The sequence below is a fragment of the Polypterus senegalus genome, chromosome 1 (assembly GCF_016835505.1).
Source record: "Polypterus senegalus isolate Bchr_013 chromosome 1, ASM1683550v1, whole genome shotgun sequence".
NCBI classification, from domain to species: domain Eukaryota; kingdom Metazoa; phylum Chordata; class Cladistia; order Polypteriformes; family Polypteridae; genus Polypterus; species Polypterus senegalus.
In genome coordinates, this window is record NC_053154.1 from 239,680,839 (window position 1) to 239,705,235 (window position 24,397).

Below are 24,397 nucleotides of genomic sequence, written 5' to 3' on the forward strand. Positions count from 1 at the left end.
AGAGAGAGAGAGAGAGAAAAAAAAAATAAAAAGGGAGTTTGTAATACGGATATCTGGGGCTGACACTAGCAGGAGTTAGTGAGCAGTATGGCAGTGTTAAGCCTTGACACAACTGAAACTCAAATTAGTCCTCTAGCTGAAACAATTGGGCTTTATTTGTTTTCATGAATTGTTTTGATCTATTTGAAATGAAAGCAAAGAAGAGTATGATTATATTGTATAGCTTGTATACTGTATATATATATATATATATATACTGTATATATATATACTGTATGTATATATATATACTGTATGTATATATATATATGTATATATATATATATATATATATATATATATATATATAAAACAGCATGTAGTAAACGTAACTGTACCTCTTCACCTTGTACTCTTTTTTTAAGTATGAATTGCAATATTTTGATTTTTGTCCTGCCAAATAAGTGAACCAGCCACTGTGGTGCAGCGTTAGAGGCTTTGCCTCAGGCACTGACATCTGAGGTTCAATCCCCATAAGGGGATGCAAAAGTGTGTACACCTGATGAGCCTCAATAACGGTGAAACATGTGTTGTGCACTCTTGGTATCCTTTGGAAGATACTATGAGCTTTGCCAACTGGCCAACAAGTACCAACAACTTGGTACTACAAGTGTTACCTGGTAGGTAACCACCTAATAATAAGACTGCGATTCAGACTTAAAAAACTTCATATTTATAAAGGAAGGGTTACCTAGGGTATAAAGGTTGTATAGTCTTCTTCATCAAGTGTGTACATACAGAATATAAAATTGCCTAACTCTTAAAGTAATAAATGCAGATAGTTGAAAAAATGCTTTGGGGTTTATGACACTGAGCTTTAGTATAACCATCATGCCATATCACATCATGGATCTTGCGTTTTTTATGTTGCAGACACATTTATTATACATGTACACCCAATTACAACCCAAATGCAGATTGCGAACACCTTAGACTTTAAGAAATAAAATCAACTGGAATTTTTATTTAGAAAAATAAAAAACATTTTGTTAAAAAACAGCTGCTTAAAGGGAGGAATTAAAGAACTATTAGATGAAAATTGTGCATGAACAGATCTCTTTTTCTGACAAAAGTCTTTATAATGTCCAAGGATGAACCCCTAAGCAACATAGAAACTCACTATAGTAAACAATACTTCAAGGCAATACCACTCAGGCTTTACTCTAATATCTGTAGTTTTTGATTTTTGACTTTGGCATCCTTTTTGAGGATGATTTGTTATTGAAAGAAATATCCATCCATCCATCCATCCATTTTCTAACCCGCTGAATCCGAATACAGGGTCACGGGGGTCTGCTGGAGCCAATCCCAGCCAACACAGGGCACAAGGCAGGAACCAATCCTGGGCAGGGTGCCAACCCACCGCAGGACTGAAAGAAATATACAGCTTCAAATTTGTTTTACAATTTTAACAAATACATGCAGTGGACTCTCTAACCAGTCACTCTCAAAATTATCTGCCATCTTAAGAAAAAAAAAAATCACTCATCTTCTTATATATCTTCTTATACAATACGCTACTGCGGCCGTCCGTTTGACTGTCCAGGATTTTAAATCACCTGTAGCTCGCAAACCATTTGACCTAATGACCTGAAATTTGGTACACATATACTATGTGACGTCTACTATCCGCTTTTGGGTTGATGATTGACCTCCAAGGTTATTCCTCTTTTTATTTTTATTTTATTTTATTGTAGAATTAACTCTCGGCAGCAACCAGCAGGGCGGCCATGTGGCACATGCGTATGGACGCCGTTCACATTCCCTACCACATTCGCCATCACTTCCTCTACCTCTTCATATCTTAAATCATTCTTGTGGCAGATTGAAGACTTAACTGCCAGCTTAAGTGAAAAATTAAGGAAAACGTACTAAGTAATTGCAACACAAACACACAAACAGTTTTAATGTGAAAATATGCTGACAGAAGAAGAGAAGAAGCAGGCTGCTAGGGTGGAGAAGGAAGCAGCAAGCGCATCAACCTCTGAGCAAATGAATGCTAAATATACAGAGAAAGAGTATGAAAACTATGAAAGCTTAAGTCAAGTGTATTCACTGTATGTTATAGTGCAGTGCGACATTACTGGTATTATACAGTATATTTTTTCTGTCTGCATGGTTGCAATACTCTGAGTGTCATGATTTATCAGACAATGCAAACAAACAAACAGATAAAATAATCCAGGTCTCTAGATAATGAATTCTTGATCACACTGCTGATACCACTTTTCCATTTTTTTTAACCACCACACAATATATCTAATAACAGTAACCAAATCTTAAACAATTTAAAGATAAATTGTACAGCATGTGTATCATAACTCACAAGTGAAAAGCAATTTAAGAACCCATATTATAACATTAGAAAATATAAAACAAGTATAAGCAGGATGAATATGTTTAAGAGTCACTAAGCAGAACAGACTTTGATCCCTTTGGACCAGCTAGAGACTGCTATGTCATTTCAGTAGTAAACCTTTCATTTTGATTTGATAATTCCAGGCAAAGACTCCCACACCTTCAGCAGTCTTTATATATTGCATACATTTGGTTTATTTTAGCCTTTTATTACTTTTGAAAGGTCACCAACTGTTTTATGACCAGTATTAATGACAACTTCCAGTCAAACGCATATCAATAAATCCTCCTCAACGGCCATCAGTAAAAATATTAGTCCAACAGTGTCACAGTCAGCTTTACATTAACCTTCATGAGTTTCTAGCATACACTGTTAGTATTTATGTTGAGGTAAACCCTGTTACTCCGAGTCATGTGACAAATAAAGAAAATGACAAAAGGCCAGAAATAAACTAAATTTAATCTTTTATAGAGGAAATACAAATGTAAATTAAAAAAATAAACAAATTACCTCAAAAATACATAACAAGTTGACAAAGACACTGGATTTCCTGGATTTTGAGAGGTAGCCAAACATTTACTACAAATTAAAAATGACTATTTTTTAAAACAGGCTCAAGTGGGTAGTTGTGTTTACTTTAGTTAATTTGAATTATGTGTTTCTCAAACACTCAGTGTGTGTGTTTATGTACATCACATAAATAAATGTTATTATGAAAAATGACCGTATCTGCAATAACAAGTTGAATAACTACACTACTTTGTGTACAAGAACATACTTTTCCAGTTTTCTGTGTAATAAGACAAAAAAGTCACATAACAACTAAATTCGGAAGTCCATAGAGGACACAGTTAAAATCAGAAGGCAAAAGAAGGCCTTCCTGAGCTTGATCATCATCATTCATCTGTTTGCTCCTTTGCTCAGTGTCCATCACAATCAAATGTCCTGAAACACAAGAAAGCAAAATAATAAATAATACAATATAATTCTCAAAAAATCTGCTCCCACTTGGTTATTGAAAGCACTTTAAATTTAAAATAATTTACAATTAGTTTTAAGGAGCAGTAATGCAGGATAAATCAAAATGGCATTAATTTCATAAGAAGCTGATTTGTGTTTTTTTCTTATCTTCATCATAGGTTGTCACAGTAAGTCCATAAACCGCATCACCATTAATATACAGCAAATCCTCACTATCTGAAGATTCTGCTCTTACTCATTTTGTCACACCTGCGGTCTATTCGCCGACATGAAGAAGCAGAAAGACAAATTCTAAGAGGCTGATCGTGAGACAGGTATGTGTGAAATTGAACAATAACAGGTTTGTGATGCTCTTAGATGTCTGGGGCTGCATGCATGTTATACTAAATGGGTCAATGAGTGTCCACCTGGTGGCGAGAGATGTGGGTAAGCCGTTAAACCCCGTTGTAATGGGGACCACTGTTTACAGTTGTTTTCCACGAATGAGGAATTCCAGGTAAGTGTGGTCATAAGCTTGCATTTGCTACTAATGATTGAATGACTTAGTGGGATTCTTGGATTGCCACCCGCCGTGGCTCCTAATGGCCTCCAGAAGAATGCAAAGAAGATGAAAAGTCGCAACAAGGTTTCCATGGGTGAATCTGCGGAAGAATCATTACTGAGCCTCGATGTATGATGTCTTTTCCTTTTTGGAACAAACATTTTTTCTTTTATAAGGTTTCATGATAGCTTAAAAAGCATCCAAATATGTTAAATACATTGTAATTTCATTTTGCAACACTTTTGCTTTCAGCATAGATCAAGCAAGGTGAATTAAAAAAAAATGAACTCAAGATATGTAGATATTCTGCCTTGAAAGTGACCTGTTAGAAACATCTTTGATGTGATATTATTTGAGCTAAAACAGGTGAATATCTCAACATAACCGGTAAGGGGAAAATTAATTAATGTTCAATTATTATAAACTGTACCTATAAATTGAATCTATAAGGTTTGGGGTGTTATCATGACTCAGTTTCTAGAGCTGCGGCCTCAAAGATACAGTATGTTGGATTTGAATACCATAACCTGTCTTTGTCTTGGAGTCTGCTTGTTGTCTCAGTGACGGTGTAGGTCTTTCTCTGGGTATTCCAGATTATCTGTAAAATCCCCAAACGTGGGTTAGATAAACTGGTAACTCTAATTGGTACCAGTGTGAGTCAGGCTGTGTGGATGTGTGCCATATGATAGACAGGCACTCTGTCCATAGTCGTTTCCCACTTTGTACCTAGTGTGCCAGGATATGGTCCAACGTCAGAAGGGTGGTGAATTGGGTTAAGTGGGAGTTCATGAATTTATCTAAAGGAATTTTTGAGGGTTATCTGAATGCATATGGCACTTCAGAATACAGTGCATCCGGAAAGTATTCACAGCACATCACGTTTTCCACATTTTGTTATGTTACAGCCTTATTCCAAAATGGATTAAATTCATTTTTTTCCTCAGAATTCTACACACAACACCCCATAATGACAACGTGAAAAAAGTTTACTTGAGATTTTTGCAAATTTATTAAAAATAAAAAAACTGAGAAATCACATAAGTATTCACGGCCTTTGACATGAAGCTCCAAATTCAGCTCAGGTGCATCCTGTTTCCCCTGATCATCCTTGAGATGTTTCTGCAGCTTCATTGGAGTCCACCTGTGGTAAATTCAGTTGATTGGACAGGATTTGGAAAGGCACACACCTGTCTATAGAAGGTCCCACAGTTGACAGTTCATGTCAGAGCACAAACCAAGCATGAAGTCAAAGGAATTGTCTGTAGACCTCCAAGACAGGATTGTCTCGAGGCACAAATCTGGGGAAGGTTACAGAAAAATTTCTGCTGCTTTGAAGGTCCTAATGAACACAGTGGCCTCCATTATCTGTAAGTGGAAGAAGTTCTCACCAGGACTCTTCCTAGAGCTTGCCGGCCATCTAAACAGAGTGATCGGGGGAGAAGGGCCTTAGTCAGGGAGGTGACCAAGAACTCTATCAGAGCTCCAGTGGTCCTCTGTGGAGAGGGGAGAACCTTCCAGAAGGACAACCATCTCTGCAGCAATCCACTAATCAGGCCTGTATGGTAGAGTGGCCAGACAGAAGCCACTCCTTAGTAAAAGGCACATGGCGAACTCCATATGCATCTGAAGGACTCTCAGACCATGAGAAACAAAATTCTCTGGTCTGATGAGACAAAGATTGAACTCTTTGGTGTGAATGCCAGGCGTCACATTTGGGGGAAACCAGGCACCGCTCATCACCAGGCCAATACCATCCCTACAGTGAAGCATGATGGGGGCAGCATCATGCTGTGGGGATGTTTTTCAGCGGCAGGAACTGGGAGACTAGTCAGGATCAAGGGAAAGATGACTGCAGCAATGTACAGAGACATCCTGGATGAAAACTTGGTCCAGAGCGCTCTTGACCTCAGACTGGGGCGACGGTTCATCTTTCAACATTACAATGACCTTAAGCACACAGCCAAAGGAGTGGCTTCAGGACAACTCTGTGAATGTCCTTGAGTGGCCCAGCCAGAGCCCAGACTTGAATCCAATTGAACATCTCTGGCGAGATCTTAAAATGGCTGTACACCGACGCTTCCCATCCAACCTGATGGAGCTTGAGAGGTGCTGCAAAGAGGAATAGGCAGAACTGACCAAGGATAGGTGTGCCAAGCTTGTGGCATCATATTCAAAAAGACTTGAGGCTGTAATTGCTGCCAAAGGTGCATCGACAAAGTATTGAGCAAAGGCTGTGAATACTTATGTACGTGGGATTTCTCAGTTTTTTTATTTTTAATCAACTTTTTTCACATTGTCATTATGGGGTGTTGTGTGTAGAATTCTGAGGAAAAAAATTAATTTAATCCATTTTGGAATAAGGCTGTAAGATAACAAAATGTGGAAAAAGTGATGCGCTGTGAATACTTTCCGGATGCACTGTATATGGAGAAATGATAATGATACACAGGGAAATGAGAAATTTGATGAAAAATTGATAATACATAGCTTTACAAATCTTTAGTAATTCTTATACAGTATATGAATAGGTCAGAGATTCTGAAATCTGATTTTTTTTCAAAACTTTATATTTACATTATTTATTAAAAGCATAAACACAATACAAGTTTTAATGATTTACATTTGATTGTATGTGCAGTTGTCATTATCCTGCTGCACTCTTTATCCTGGAAATTTGTAAATGCCAACTACTTGGCAAAACACTAACTTCTTTTTTTAAAGTTACTCAGAGTTACCAAATAAACTATAGGAAATGTTATATATATAATATCAAAATTTCAGAGAAACTGGAACAATATTAATGCTAATTTTATTAACCAAAGTAAGAAAAATGTGACAACATTAATATGAAGTTTATCTACATATCTTTTATGCTGATTTTCTCATGTTGGAATTGACCTGGGAGCTTATATAGCTACCTGTGTTTGGAAATTTTGACAAAATATTATTACTGTACCTTGATTATTAGAACCTGAATTGTCACTTGTGCCCAACAGTGCGCTCTGTTTCTGCATAGCCTGCACCGTCTGCCCAGTGGTATGGCCTAGTTTAAGAAGATCTAGGGAGAAATAGCACACAATGTTAAAAGTATCAAAATTTAAATCGGAGTAATATCATTTGGTCTTATTGCTAAAAGAAAAAAAATAATCATATCCTGAAAAAGTTCCATTTAATTCAAATTTAGTACATGCATGAAACACATGAAAACAAATATTCCAATTCATGACAGCTTTAAATTCTAGTGAACTCCAGTGTACGATTGTTGCTTTTATAAAATACCTACTTTCAAAAACAATGTCTGCTCTTTTTGCATTTTCTATGAGAGTTGTATGCCACTGATTAGCCATAACTGAGGAAACCCCAGTGAGACTCAATAGGATGACAGCATTAATAGGATCTTCCAATGACAGCTGCAATAAACTGAAAGAGAAAAGCTTTCTTAGCACAGAAAAAGAATGACAAAGTAATTCTAAGTCAATTAAAACACTCTTACCATATTAATCACAATGAAAAATACATCAAGAGTATCTGCATTTTTTAAGATCACTGAAATAAAAGAGGTGGCACTACGATTAAATGTGTTGACTTACAGCTCCAGGAGATTCTAGGCTTCTAGTTCAACTTCATCACGGTCTACATAGAGTTCACACATTTATCTCATAATTGTGAGAATATGTCCCTCCCTATTCCCATTTTCCTTCCACATCTCAGAGACATGACTGTCAAATTAATCAGTGACTCAAACTGGCCAGTATGACTGAGCACGGGTGTGTGTGTAAGATTGTTTCTTGCCTTACACCCTGGACAGAATTTGACTCCCCACTGCTTTGTATTTGGGTTATGAAGTTTTGACATTACATGCTTAGATTACAATACAGACTGAGATAACCATCTAAAGAAATAAAGTAATCCCAACATTTTGTACATATTTAACTATATCCAGTTAATACAGAAATAAACATCTTTGTTACTCGTTATTATTAAAATGAAAGAGGCTACTGTATTAATTCAGTCTCTTACAATGGGTATAAATGCTTACCTTTTATTTTCATCTAGTTTTGATTGGCGAAAGAATGTACGACTACTTTGGACCAGGTCAAAAAGAATCACAATTTGGCACTCTAAGTAGGAAAAGAAGATTTTAAGTTAGCTTTAGTTGTTTTGGCTTTGCTTCTAAACTCAGACTTACAGTATGCTAACCATGTACTGAAAGAATTTCCTGAGGCTGGCATTTCCTGAAGGATCAAATACAAGGTATCATTATTTCCCATCTGTCATCCACAGAAATATATCCAAGAGATCTGGCAGCATCTTGACTAGCAAATGTCTAATGGTGTCCTATAAATTACAGGTGATAATTATTCCTTACATTCTTAAATCCTTTCTTCCACAAGTCTGCCTATTTGTTAATCTTTAAACAAAAAGGTAGGGAAAATTAGAAACTGTTAGGTGGCATACTGATTATCTCTGCTGTATTACAGCTCCAAAAGAATGGGTTTAAATGCCATCCTTGTCAAAGTCTGTCTGACGTCTGCGCATGTTAACAGCGTTGTAATGGATTTTGTATCTGGCACCCTAGATTTCATGACTTATCTCAAAGACTCGTGTCTATTAGTTTCACTGCTGACTAGAAACTGACCAATTGAGTGTGTGTCATGGGAATAATATGTGTTGTGCTGTGTGCTGGCACCCTGTCCAGGACTGGTTCCTACCTTAGGCATTGGTGCTAGGAAAGGTTACCAGAAATTGCTGTGTACTGGATTATTTGTGTTGAAAAAAATTAATGGATTGAGTGTATACTCCTTAATGTTTGTAGGGAAATCATGGCATAACTTCATACATCTGCTTCATGATTATAAAATAGTAAAATTAGAAAATTACCAAAGTATTTAAAGAAAAGTCACTAGGGCATTTGAACTCCTACTAGTAGGACAAAGAGATGGAGGGTTTGAAAGGATTTTACACATATAAGCACCTAAATGTCCACATCAGTAAACAAGTTGACATTGAGAATGCACAGAGAATCTTCTGAAAGGCTTTTAAGACGGATGCACCTATAAAGTAACCACTTCTAAAGTAGCATAGAGCCTGTGATTTGTCACATTTTTTTGTTCTGTATGGCATAAAGCAAGCAAGTATGATCATAGGTGTTCCTGTAATCATTTTGAATATTGTATATGAAACTATGATATTGACAATGTTAGAATCTATGCATTCTGATATCACAGACCTTCTATGGGGTAGCAGTTAATCAATAAAACAAGAAATGAGATAGATAGATAGATAGATAGATAGATAGATAGATAGATAGATAGATAGATAGATACTTTATTAATCCCAAGGGGAAATTCACATAATCCAGCAGCAGTATACTGATACAAAGAAACAATATTAAATTAAATAATAATAAAAATGAAAAGAATTAAAATAAAATTAATGTTAGCATTTACTCCCCCGGGTGGAATTGAAGAGTCGCATAGTGTGGGGGAGGAACGATCTCCTCAGTCTGTCAGTGGAGCAGGACAGTGACAAAAGTCTGTCACTGAAGCTACTCCTCTGTCTGGAGATGACACTGTTAAGTGGATGCAGTGGATTATTCATGATTGACAGGAGTTTGCTTAGTGCCCATCGTTCTGCCACAGATGTTAAACCGTCCAACTTTAATCCTACAATGGAGCCTGCCTTCTTAACAAGTTTGTCCAGGCGTGAGGCGTCTTTCATCTTTATGCTGCCACCCCAGCACACCACCGCGTAGAAGAGGGCACTCGCCACAACCGTCTGGTAGAACATCTGCAGCATCTTACTGCAGATGTTGAAGGATGCCAACCTTCTCAGAAAGTATAGTCTGCTTTGACCTTTCTTACATAGAGCATCAGTATTGGCAGTCCAGTCCAAGATAGTGTCATAGACAAAAAGTTTTCCCTATTGCTATGGCTTTCCTTAACAAGCATCACTGTAGTTCAGACTAATCATATATTAATATCTGAAATTAATTTGCAATTCTTTATTGCTCTATAATTGAAAATATTTCAAGGAATGTGTGTAGTTTGTGCCTGCAAGTTGAACAATCACATGGCTATGCATGCACTGTCCAATAGTGTAATGTACAGTTGATGTATAATTTAGTAGCTTTTCTTAACTAAAATGATTACATTTTCTTGCCACCTTCCCTACTTCCCTGATCTTGCTCTGTGTGACTTTTTCTTGTTCCAGCATATGAAAAAATAATTTAAAGGAAAGCATTTTTGTACTGTGGAGGAAGTCAAAGGAAAATCACTCATTCCATTCACATGGAAAGTACTTTGAAGGAGACTAAAGTTTCAGTAAGTACACTTTATTAAAAACATTTTTTTTCAATTCCGGTTAATGTAAATAAATTCATATAATACATTCAGGGTGTTTCCGAACAGATCGGGTGTAAATTTATGTTACTTGTAAAAGTTAGCTTTTTCACTTTTATTCTCTCAGACAAGTTCACACTCTCCCTCCCCTCTTGATCTGACCCTAACTAATAGCGCCAGCATAAATTTACACCCAATCTGAAGGTGTTTATTTTCAAATAATATCGCATTAGGGCGATGATGTTTTCTGATTGGTACTATTCAGGTCATACAATGATTTCTTCAAAATGTCACATATATTTGTCTCTTTCTTTTTTTATCCTGGTGCTACACTGACAGCATGCACCAGAAAGTGTGAGCTTATTCAGTGCATGCAGGAGCCTGCAGGTGGCTGGTTGCTTGTGATATAACAAGCTTGACCTGGTGGTGATCAACGCACATGTACTGTGCAAGGCATGTATGAAGTCCACTAAATAAATGAAGACCATTCATGGCTCATCTTGCAGAGAAACATTCTTTCCTCTGCATGTCCTGGAGACCTGCGCAGACTGGGCAAGATCGGGGGAAAAAAAACATGCGGTAACTGATTACAAGCGCAAGAAGGTAAGCAAATGAATATGAATAATATGAATAATGTTGCATCTGTGCCACAATGTTTTCCGAAATGTACTATACAGGTCATAAAATGAATAATTCCAAATATCATATATACCTACGTCTCTGGTTTTTGTCAGTGCAGCTTTGACATCATGGACCATAAGGCGCATACTAATTCAGCGTAAGCAGGAACACTCAATAAAACTGAATAATAAAAAAATCAAATGACAATGAGAAACGAAAATGGCAGATTTGCCAGCGTTTGTGTGTCAGCTTTTATCTGTCCAGATCAGAGAATTTCCAGTTTGGTTGTCTCAAAACACCACTCACATCAGTGGTGATTCCCAGTTTCAAATAAAAACTAACAGCATCAGATCCTTGGGGGGCAGTATGTATCGTGATCATGACTGAGAGAATAAAAGTTAAAACAAAATAACGGTAACTTTTACAAGTACTATACATTTACAGCGGGTGTCACAGACGCAAATCAAATGTATGTGTTTATTGTATAATATTAACAATAAGAGCAGCTCACTATTCAAAATGGTAAATATACGAGGCAGTCAGGATCAAACCGGGGGACTCTTGATTATAAGTCAGGAATTCCTACCGCTGCGCCACGGAAGCTGTTGCATCATCCTTGAACCTTTTGTGAAAGTGTTTATTTGATCTTTGCACTTCAGGCTTTACACATTATATAGTTTATGTCTACATTTTGTCATTTATTACTAAATAATGAAAAATGTTTCTGTTTTAACGATGTGTTTACACAGATTATTGTAGAAACGGAACACACATGAAATGCATGTATTCCAAATAACGATCTATTATTTCTATTCAAAAACTACAGCACTTCACTCCCAGATAATGAAGGCTGGAACGGGAAGAACTTTGTGGCTGTTCTATGGCGGTGGGGGGATGGAATAGTAGGCTGCTTGCTGCTTGTCTTGATTGGCACATTCACAAGACAAAAGACGCTGATGGAGAAGTGCGAAGAGATTTAAGGTGGGTTGGATTTACGAGTTTTTTTCGTAGGCGTTGGTAATTCTAGTGTTAAATTCAAAACTATGAAGATTGCAACACAAAAACTATTATAGGTACAGTGCAGTTGGAGTACATCGGTGGACAAAAGCAAGAAAAAAAGATTTGCTAAAATCTTGACTCAAGCTCTTACAAGCTGGCTCAGAGAAACAGGAAACACCCTAAATGTATTGTATGAATTTATTTACTGGGGGTACCCAAAGATAACCGGAATTGAAAAAAAATTTTTTTAATAATTTTTACTTACTGAAACTTTAGTTTCCTTCAAAGTACTTTCCATGTGAATGAATGAGTGATTGTTCTTTGACTTCCTCCACAGTACAAAAATGCTTTCCTTTGAGGTCTTTTTCCATATGCAGGAACAAGAAAAAGTCGCACGGAGAAAGATCAGGGAAGTAGGGAAGGTGGCAAGAACTCCAAGACGCACAGGTCAATTCAGAAATCTCTTCAATAGTCCGACGACGATCTTCATAAATTGCATTGCAAACTTTTTCAAGACTTTGGTCATTCCTAATTGTGGAAGGTCGGCCAGATTTTGGTTGGTCTTCAAGTGACATTACCCTCATTTGAAATGTGAAAAACACTTGTAGACCTGTGTTTTACTTGAAGCTTCCTCTTTAAAAGAAGCTTCAAGCATCACTACTGATTCAGCAGCTGTTTTCCCTAAGAGAAAACAAAATTTAACACAGACGTGCTGTTCTTTATGATCACCCATCACTAAAATTGCAGAACACTTTTAATAAGCACCAAGAAAAACTGACACGGAAAGCCGTACAAACAGTACAGAGCAACACCACTTGGCAGACTGCCACAGAATACTGGAAGTATGTTACACCTAGCGGCAAAATCTACAACTGTCTAGATTGCGTGCCAGGTACAGATTCTGGTAATTTTTGGGTACCCCCTTGTATTCACTATATGATTACACTAGTTTTTAACTTGTTAACAACTTTATAAAACATCTGGTGACAACGCTTATTATGTAAGGTACAAGAAGATATTGATTATGACTTTGCAAATGTAACACTTCTATTGATCATTATTTGTCAAGAAACAAGAAAATATGCAAGTTTATTACCTGCAACATTCATTGCAACAAGCCTAGAAGGCATCAGGTTGGCTAGGAACCTCTCAGTTCCATAGAAAACAAAGGCACTGCTTTTATTCAACAGTTGTTCAAGTTCAGCATGGCTAAAATGAAAGGGGAACAGACAAGAAATTAATAGCAAGAATAGGGCAAAATATGGATACACTGTTTCAGTATTATTGAATAACTACTACATGTAAAGATTTCAGTTTGCAGAAAATAAATAATATATCATGTGTGTTAAATATTAACCTTAAAATAGTTTGGCACTTTGCATTAATTTGTGCAGTTCAGGCCAACAACACAAAAAGGCTACTGTAATGACTTATAGTGACTTATCACACAGCTTATATAAAACTTGTATCACAGTGTACTACCAGCAAGCCCCAAAGTATAACATGTGAGAAGACCAAGTCAAAGAAAACAGAGTCTACCACAAAGGAAAAGAACTTACCAAAGAAAGTTAAGACACAAGTCTTAACTTCTGCTGAGGACTCTTAGCTATTTATAGAACAAAACAAGCCTACTAACGTATGGTACATAGGAGTCAATACACAAGCTTATTGTTTATTTCAATGAAGTAAAATATATAGAAATGATATAATATATTCATCTTTTCACATAACCAGTTATTTTGCACGATAAATTCTCTACTTGAAATTAGAAAATGAGGACCATTGAAGGTAGAAGCGTTTCAAGGTCAAAAGCACAACTAGCTTTGTGCAAATGTCTTAGTATGAACTTTTACCCTAAAAATAAAATTCTCATATGCTCCTTGGTGCTTCTCCAGTTTCTATTTACTTCTTATAAAAACTCCATCAAAGTAAAATCAACATCAGACAACAGAAATGAACTATTTGAACTCAGCTTGAATTCTATATATCAAGTAAACAATTTTGACGTATTGTGAAAAAAAAGGTATTTCAGTAGGTTTACTCCTACACACTACACATACAATGCTTTACATACAGTAAAAGGTGTATGACATCCTGTAAGTCTAAACTTACTAAAACTTGTTTTTAGCTGTTGAACAAAATTCCACTGTTTATGAGCCTGCATTTGAGGGCATACTGTAATTCCATAACAGAAACTACTATGTACTGTAGGTATATTATAATTTTCTTTTTCTGCTAATTTATATGATATTTTACCACTCAGAGTAATGTAATTTATTTTAAAGATGCCCATTTTAGAAGGATAGTATTTGTTATAAGTAATTGTCATAAATAAACGCCATTCACCTGAAATGTTTTAAGTTCACAGTATGCTACTACAATACAAAAAATTTCAAAATATTGATCATTCTGCAGGAAGACTACATTAATCCCTAATTTTTAATACGATAAATGTGTTTTTGCTTTTCAAACCTTTGACCTGTATACCATACACATACTATGAAGGCTGTGGGTGATTCTTTTTAACAATCTAGTCTGCATATAAAGCATGTATATGAATGCATGTGATATTTTAGTTTGCTTCTATTACTCATATACTGTTGTATTGTGTAAAAAGACATTAACAAAGATTGTTAACACAAAGCATCAGTAAACTGTTTTTTCATCACTGATGTAAAATAACAACTTTGGAATGGTCAGTGATGGCTTAAGTAAGACATATTGCTCTTGATTTGCATACTTCAGCATAAGACTTGTAAATCCTTCTTATTTAAAGGTGTTTACACATTTTACCAGTGTATCAAAGGCTCAATCAAATGAATGTTTTATATCATTTAAGACTTAATTACAGATGGTTTGCATTTAGGCTACTTCAACTGCAACACCTGTTACATCAAAAATTGAATATTTTAAAAATAAGTATGACAGAATATGAAGTTGTAAAGTAATAAAATGGCTAATTTCTGAAACTGCCAACATTTTACATAATGAACAAGCGAGTAGATATAGCAAGTACGTATATAAACCCTTGACACATATTTTTAGGAAGTCACTGCACACTGGGGAAATTCCGAAGAACTGGAAAATAGCTAATATTATCCTGTTACATAAAAAGGGTGACTGGGCAGATCCAAGCAACTCTAGGCCAGTAAGTTTAATGTGCATCACAGGAAAATTAATGGAAGGACTTATTAAGGATAGATTGAGCAGCACATGACAAATACATGAGCCTTTTTGAATAGTCAGCATGAGTTCAAAAGAGGGAGGTCATGTTTTACTTACATGCTGGAATTATATGAGGAAGCAACAAAAGGGTATGATCAAAGTGGAGCATATGTATATATATTATTTATCTTATTTATATGTATATATATTATTTATCTTGCCTTTCAGAAAACATTTGATAAGGTGCCACATGAGAGGTTGGACATCAAACTAAAAGAAGTGGGAGTTCAGGGTGATGTTTGTTGATGGGTGCAGAATTAGCTGATACAGGAAACAGAGGGTGATGGTGCAAGGAACCTCTTTAGAATTGGCCGATGTTAAGAATGGTGTTCCACAGGGGTCAGTGCTAGGGCCGCTGCTGTTTTTAATATATATACAATTTAGAAAGGAATATAAGTAAAAAGCTGGTTAAGTTTGCAGATGATACCAAGATAGGCAGATTGGGAGATAATCTTGAATCTGTTGAATCACTACAGAGAGACTTGGACAGCATTGAGGCTTGGGCAGATTTGTGGCAGATGAAATTTAATGTCAGTAAATGTATTACACATAGGAGGTAAAAATACTATGTTTGAATACACAATGGGAGGTCTGAAAATCAAGAGTACACCATATGAGAAGGATTTAGAAATCATAATGGACTTCTGTTTTAGTTATGTGTTCAACGTTTCTCGCCTCACATTTCCTGTCATCTTACATTTACACAGATCGTTGCAGACACTAAACACACATAAAATGTCTGTATTCCAAATAATGATATATTATTTACCCTATACAATTCCGGACACGTCACACCCAGATAAACAGACTTGAGCTTTGAGAATTTAGCGTCTGACTTGACTTCAAACACCTAGGTGGGGGAATAGCAGGCTGCTTGCTGCTTGACACTTTGGCAAAACAAAGATGCAGATAAAAAGGTGTAAAGGAATTTAAGGTGGCCCAGCATTACGACTTTTTTCGTAGGCTTCAGGGATTCCAATGTTAAGAGGTGATATGATTGAAGTGTTTAAAATTATGAAGGGAATTAGTACAGTGGATGAAGACTAAAATGAGAACAAAAACACGATGACAAAGTTGGAAACTTGTTAAGGTTAAATTTCTTCATACAGAGAATCACAGACACTTGGAATAAGCTACCAAGTAGCATGGTAGACATTAAGACTTTAGGGACTTTCAAAACCAGACTTGATGTTTTTTTAGAACTGGACTAGACTGGTGAACTTTGTTGGGCTGAATGGACTGTTCTTGTTTAGATTGTTCTAATGAGTTGCAATGAGTGATGAGTGATGCATAATTAGTGATCAGCAACAGACAAGGCGATCTGTATTTGTAGGAAACAAAATTATATTATGTATTTTAATACATTCTTGTTCACCATTGCACCGGAGAGTAGCAAATGTTGAATGTTGGTTGGACATGCAAGGAAGAATTTCACTGTAGTCTGTACACATGACAGTACTACTGCTACTAATACTACTACTAATTACTTTGTACCCAGCTTATATACAAACATAAAAGCGATCATGAACAATTGCCCAAAATGGAGGAGTTACAAAACCTTAAAGTCTTCTTTATGAGTAAGGGTAGAAGTAATGTGAGGTCAGAATAGTAAATGAGATCATGAATATAGACAGTCAAAATTAAGTTCCTGATCTCACTCTGCATGAAAGGATGCAGAAGTTTTAGAAATATACAATGGCTTATGTCTGACAAGTGCAACTTTTATTGCCAAATAAACATATTAATTTAAATAATTAAATATAAAAATAGCTGTAAAACTAGCCAGATGAAGCCTTAGACAAATGCAATAAATTATTTCTGATGCCAATAACGTTTTAGCAACTTAAATGGCTAAATAAAATTATTAAAGTTTGCTTGACTGTAAAAACCTGCCTCAAGTGAAGGAGTTCAGGTACCTCAGGGTCTTATTGTTGCGAGATGAACCAACAAACTGGTGCAGCAGAAACAGTTTTGTTGGTGATGTCTTCAGATGAAGTCTTTGATTTACAGGTCAATGTGCAGGCCCATCTTTGCTTATGACTACCAATTCTGATTAGCGACCAAAAAATTGTTAAGCTCACTTGTCTGTGATAAACTTGAGAAGCTCAGCAATACAGGAATGGCACTGGAGAAGAACCACTCTGGATTGAAAGGTCCTAGTTGAGGGGTTCTGATCATGTAGTTAAGATCTGCCCTGGTAAACTCTGAAGGAAATGTTATAGGTACGGCTCACTGGGAGAAGACCACGCCCAGAACCAGGACATGCTATAGGAATTGTATTTCTCAAATACCTGGAAATATCTGGAAATTTCAGGATGAGCTTAAAAAAGTTCCATAGGATGGACAGCCACGTCACACCAGCTCAACATATTGCCACCATGACCCTCACAAGCAAAAAAACTGGGTAAAAAATGAATAAATGAGTGACCTTTTTATTCCTGTAAATGTAAAGTAAATTTAGAAATAATGAGACAGAGTAGATAAGGCGAACTGATAACTGATTTAAGATAATTTTTGCTAATTATGTAATGAGTGCAGAATTACTATATTAACAACCTTCATGATAAATACTTTCAATTTATGAAGGTTTTATGGAACAGATTTAAATGAACTGGGCTGAGTCACAGGGGCCATTTTGCCTAAATTACCAGTAATTATGAGTGTGCTGGACAGTGCAATTTATGCTTAAAATACACTTCATTATTAAATGTAATACATGATGTTCATATAAATGTTTGAGGTCAATCTCTACAGATAAGGAAATTAAATCTCATCCCGCAATTTAGGCATTAGTCCAGACATTTTCTAATTCATATAGGTTATAAAGAAAGCTAATGCTCTGTAAACAAAAATAAAAGTAAATGACTAATAGTATTTTCTGTAATGTTTTGCTCTCTGAAGGCTCAGATATTTTAATCATTAAAGCATTATCTTGATTTATGCTTCTCTTAGGCCTGTTTAACACATACAGCCAAATACTTCATCTTAATACAACAAAAATAAACGTATCTCTCTATATTTATACGACTCTGGGGTAGTTGAGGAAGGTCGGAGGCTGACTATGCACTGCAGTTCCTCTCTCCTCACTTACTGGATTTTAATAAAGTATGTCACAGGGACAACATTTATTTCAGGCTCTCAATTTTAAATGAAAAAAATCTTAAAGACACAGCACATGGAGAGAAATGTTTCTTTGTTAAAAGATATTGTCCTAACACAAAAAAACACTAGAGAAGGTAGTAATCAAGGCAATGATTTCAACATATAAAATGTATTTTTCTATAATTTCTTCAATAAACATTGATTCCTTTAAATACAGCTTGTCTTATTTTGGAGCACAAATTTAATCCTAAGAGACACTCCTGACATGTTTCTTTTAATCAGTGTTCTTATCTCTCAGAACCATTTTGCTATGATTATGTCATGATTATGTGTTTCTGTATTTAATGCCCAAACACAGAAAATATGATTTCATGGTTCAATAAAATTATATATTTTACAGTCTGCTATATGTTTATTAATAACCCTCTCACATTTTACACTAATGTAATTTATGCCACTCAGGAACAGCAAACTATTTAATCAACAGAGATGCCAGCAATTACATTTTCTGTAGTTTCTAGGAGGATAAGTAATGTTGGTTTTATTGAAAATAAATAAAATTATCCTTGAATCAATTATACAACTAATTTGACCATGAGACTAAAGCAAGGGCACTGCATCTGAGTGTACTGTTTTAAAAATAAAGTATTATGATTCTTCATCTGCTAAAAGAGATTCAAACACTAGACACAATATTGTATACTTATACTGGAAATCTTACCTTGGAACATGTTCATTGCCCATAATTCCTTGCCATTGAGGTGTAAATTGTGGACTATATGTTTCCAGAATTTGCTTCATTTTATTTACTGGATTTACTGAATCTGAAAGAAAGATATTGAATTATAAGAAATGTGCATTGTGAAACAACGTGTAAGGTCTCTAATAGATGCAAAACATCTCTGTCTCTGTCTTTAGTACCTTTGATATTGTTATTTACCTAACAAAAAAAATAGTTTTGATTACTGTCAGAATTTACCTTTGAACTGAATATTCTTTCATTTTATCAGAAGTTATCTTAGCATAGTTGTGCTGTCTGACACTGATGTTCTCTAGCTCAGCATTATGTGTACCATAAAATATCTAATTGTAGCCAACCTCTTTTAACCAACTATATGTCCCTCACACTCACTTTACCTGCCTACATCACTGACCATCGCCTATGTGGAGTTTCCATGTTCTCCTTGTGTCTACATGTTTTTTTTCAGTTTTCTTTATATATTTCCAAAGAAGTACACTTATTGACAATTCCGAATTCACCCTTGTGTGGGTATGCATGTCAATGGGCCCAGCAATGTCTGAGGCTGTTTCTGGCTTTGTACCCAGTGCTGATGGGATGGGCTCCAACAAAACCCCCCAAACCAATACTGCAACTGGATTAAGCAACTTTGAGAACATTATGTTATTACTAAAATTTCAAGGTAGATCTAGATTACAAAGGGAATTGAAAAGAATTAGAAAAGTGTTATAAAATGTGCTGTATATGATGATTTTTGTATAGGCTTGGATTATGCAGTGGTATTTTTCTGTAATTACTAATTAAACCAACATTGGTCTCGAGCAACTTTTATATGAAAATATAGAATTCTCCATATACAGTTTTTGCAAAATGTCAAACATTCTGCACAGGAAAGTAAAATACCACATAAAATGGACTGCCAGTACTGGACTGTATGTGCTACTAGCAATTACAATTTTGTCATTTCTAAAATGTAGATGAAGTTATCAAATGAAGTGAACATTTACATGATAAGTGCATTTTTTACCATTTAAAGTATCATGAAGAAAAACTGTACTGATTTATTAGAATATATATTAACTCATTACAAGATAAATAGGATTTTTTTTCTCCAAATATGAATATTTAAGTTAGCCTGATTGCATTAATTTTTCTCAGAGTACACCTGTTTTCCTCCAAGTTTGGTTAACTAGCGATTCTAAATTTGCCATATGTGAGCTTGAGCACTTTACCTACCACAAAAATGAATTGTCTTTAGAACATTTAAGTGAGTAATGATATAAAATATATGTGCTTTTAATTATCCTTGCATACCTAAACTACACTAAACATAATTATTAGCTTTTTTGTGATTATTTTTGCTTTTATTATATTATTGTATTAAACAAAAAGATTTCATAATTTTGTTGTTTAAAGTACAGTAGTTTTGGTATGGTTTTAGAGATTCCACATTGTGTGTGCCAATGCATAGAATGTAGTGAAATGGAATAGAGAATGTGGGTATTTTGCAACTCACAAACAGAAGAGAATTTCATCTGTCTGATGTCTCATGTTTTGTGTACCATGACACAATGAAACAAAGTAAAAAAAAGCCGGGACTGTGGCTGAACTCGCCATAGCTGTTAATCCTATGTACAGTGCTGGCTCTATCAGAAAAAGGGGGCAGCACAACTATGGTAGAAGGTTCACACTCATTTGGTGTTTTTTAGCTATTTAAATTGACATGGTCCAACAAGATTAGTATCTGTAGTCAACAGATCTGACATACCCAGTGACATATTGAAAATACTGATGTCAGGTTTACCTGGTAACAGTCTCGATGGACTTTTTCTTCTTTGGTGTGGAGCATGTGGCATGCATTTCTTCCAAAAAAAGACATGAAAGATTGATTCATCCGTTCACAATAAATGTTTCTATTGTGTGATGGTCCACCCAAGATGCCTCTGAGTCCAGAGGAGTCAACAGAGCTTCTGGACACTGTTCACATATGGCTTCCGTTTTGCACATCACGGTTGTAACTGACATTTGTGGATGTAAATGTGTATTGTGTAACTTGATAAAGGCTTGTCAAAGTGCTCCTGAGGCCGTGGTTATATGACCTGTTGATGAATGATGGTTCTTGCCACACTGCCATCTGAGGGATCGGAGATCACAGGTAGTCAGCTACGGTTTTGGCCCTTGCCCTTTACACACTGACAGATCTGATTAATCTTTACATTATATTATGCAGTGTTGAGGGTGAAATATCTAAAATTTCTTCTGATCTTTCTTTATTCGATTTTCTTGAGCATCTGTGGGAAAATTTCCAATCCTCAACCCATCCTTGCTACTAAAGGATCAGGCCTGAACGAAAGTGTTTTACCAAAGCATGTTTGCAATCACACGTTGAAAATTATTTGCTTCTACTCACATCATTGTTTTCTTATTAAACTTACTGTTGGCCTTAAATTGTCCCATCTTTTTTGGAATATGGTACAGGAATTCAATTCCAAGAATTTATGTGTTTATGATAAAACAAAGTTAACCAGACTATCTCTTTAAATATCTTAATTGTACACTGTTAACAATAGATTATAAGTCAAAGTGAAATGTGAAAGCACTGCTTTCTGCTTCTCTTTGTATTTTCTGAGTTTTGGTTGTAGATTCGCTCCCTTTTTATGTTTACTTTGTGGTTTGTGTTATGGGCTGCCAACATAGGTTTTGATACTCCATAACCATCCATCCATCCATTATCCAACCCGCTATATCCTAACTACAGGGTCACGGGGGTCTGCTGGAGCCAATCCCAGCCAACACAGAGCACAAGGCAGGAAACAAACCCCGGGCAGAATGCCAGCCCACTGCAGGATACTCCATAATGAATGAATGACATCTGTTACTAACAAAAAAATCACACAGAAGAATATTTCATAAATATATGTAATGGTCCTTGATGAAGTAACATTCTCACAAAAAAAATAATTGATAACTTAATTATTACTTATAAAGCAGACTGTGATATGCAAAATTGATTTACTGTGTTGAAGCTAATATACAGTATTTTAAGATTCCTTGCTGTTACTATAAAAATGCATTCCTGAAACAGCCTGGTTGTACAATCTTGTAAAATGGTCAAATACATTTCGACTAACTTCATATATGTTGCATGCAACTGGCAGTGCAAGGGTGAATATTTCTTAAGTACATACTTTGTATTAACATGGGCATGAGATGTTCAAAAAATGCTTAAAAGTCCCATCTTTCTCAAGGGATGTGTAAATGCCTTACAGCACGTTGTTCTATTCTATTTAACTACTTATAAAGTAAAAACTTCTTCAATCACACTTATGTCTAATGACTTTGAAAAGAGACAGCCAGACAAAAATAATAGTCTGACAGTGATATATCACTGTACAACATGTAGGACATAAATCATACATTTCTCTTTCTTGCCAGGCTTTTTAAGTAATATGATACTTTTCACTGTACTGGCTGCTTGCTATGTACAGTACATCACACCAGTATTTTGATAAACCCTAATTGACAAACTGAAAAAAAAGTGAAGTATAAGGTTATCCATCCATCCATCTTCTAACCCGCAGAATCCGAACACAGGGTCACGGGGGTCTGCTGGAGCCAAACCCAGCTAACACAGGGCACAAGGCAGGAACCAATCCTGGGCAGGGTGCCAACCCACCGCAGGACACACACAAACACACCTACACACCAAGCACACACTAGGGCCAATTTTAGAATCGCCAATCCACCCAACCTGCATGTCTTTGGATTGTGGGAGGAAACCGGAGCGCCCGGAGGAAACCCACGCAGACACGGGGAGAACATGCAAACTCCACGCAGGGAGGACCCGGGAAGCGAACCCGGGTCTCCTAACTGCGAGGCAGCAGCGCTACCCACTGCGCCACCGTGCCGCCCCAGTATAAGGTTAGAAAACCATAAATCCATTTAGATACCTGTAACCTTTAAAATGAAAATTGTGTTAGACTTTAACATGCAATAGCTCAAACTATAGCTACTTCATATATCTTTGTGAATGCTACATTTATTTCCAAAATAATAAGGCTTATTGAATAAAACTTTGGAAATCAAAACCTTTTAAGTTATTTAAGGCCAATTTAAATGTATACCTATTAAGACAGAAATTTGAAACTTTCTTAATATGAAGACACTGTACAGGATTTTTTCCTTCATCATCCACCAACAGTACAATTACCAAATTATACTGTTATATATTGTCCTACTTTTAGAAATGTTCATTTATAATTGTAAAATTTCTACACAAATTAGAATCCATATTTCCATCATTTAACATTTATAGGGTCAGCTCAAGTTGGATGGTTGGGATACAAAGTCAGAGAAGCGAAATTGTGTTGGTTTGGACATGTGCAGAGGAGAGATGCTGAGTATATTGGGAAAAGGATGCTAAAGACAGAGCTGCCAGGGAAGAGAAAAAGAGGAAGGCCTAAGTGAAGGTTTATGGATGTGGTGAAAGAGGACATGCAGGTGATGGGTGTAACAGAACAAGATGTAGTGGACAGGAAGATTATGGAACAAGATGATCCGCTGTGGTAACCCCTAATGGGAGCAGCTGAAAGAAGAAGAAGAACACTTAACACAACATATTTAACAACACAAAACAACATATTTTACTCTAACATGTTTAGTTAAAGTTAACAAATGAACCACTCATAGAAGAGGTAAGGGCTTTTTGTGAACATTTCCAAATAAGTTTTTATTTTTATGCCATTGATGTCCAGAATCATTGCAAATTATCACCTGAAATATTCTCATTTAAATTTTTTTTTTTATTTTTATTAATTTTATTGCAATCCATACAAATCAATCAAGTTTTTACAAAAAGAAAAATTGAGTGAAGGACAAATCGATCTCCACCCCTGAGAGAGAGAGCAAGGCAAACGGCGTGAAATTTAAGGCTTGTAAACATACCTAAATGAATAAATTCTCTGTGCTTTATGAGCTTATTTTAAAATAATACTGATTAGATCCTGCCATGTTTTGAAAAAGTCTGTACGGATCCTCTAACTGAATATTTGATTTTTTCCAACTTCAAATAGTATAACACATCAGTTTCACACTGACTTAAAAGAGGAGAGTTCGGGTTCTTCCAGTTTATCAGAATGAGTCTGCTGCCAAAAGTGTAGTGAATGCAATCACAATTTGTTTGTCTTTCTCCACTTTAAACCCCTCTGGAAGAACCCCAAACATAGCTGTTAATGGGTTAGGAGGGATTGTAAGTCCAAGGCTGTCTGAAAGGTAATTAAAAATTTTTGTCCAGAATAATGTTAATTTGGTGCGGGCCCAGAACATGTGACCCAGTGAGGCTGGGACTTGGTTGCAGCGTTCGCAGATTGGATCTTGCCCTGGAAACATTTTGGAGAGTTTTAGATGAGACAGATGTGCTTGATATATAATTCTGAGTTGTATAATTGTAT

The 24,397-nt window shown here is 35.9% G+C and overlaps 1 protein-coding gene across 1 annotated transcript in view; it reads right to left on the reverse strand.

Annotated features, from left to right (window-relative positions):
- Positions 1-2,839: 2,839 nt before the first annotated feature.
- Positions 2,840-24,397, reverse strand: part of LOC120540101 (cilia- and flagella-associated protein 46) — a 248,788-nt gene continuing 227,230 nt past the window's right edge. The window contains exons 55-60 of the mRNA XM_039770591.1: positions 18,930-19,032; positions 12,978-13,090; positions 7,960-8,041; positions 7,204-7,340; positions 6,877-6,978; positions 2,840-3,343 (exon numbers count right to left, since the gene is read on the reverse strand). Of these exons, the coding sequence (XP_039626525.1) occupies positions 3,210-3,343; positions 6,877-6,978; positions 7,204-7,340; positions 7,960-8,041; positions 12,978-13,090; positions 18,930-19,032 (671 nt within the window). The 3' untranslated portion in view covers positions 2,840-3,209. The remainder of the gene's footprint in view (positions 3,344-6,876; positions 6,979-7,203; positions 7,341-7,959; positions 8,042-12,977; positions 13,091-18,929; positions 19,033-24,397) is intronic.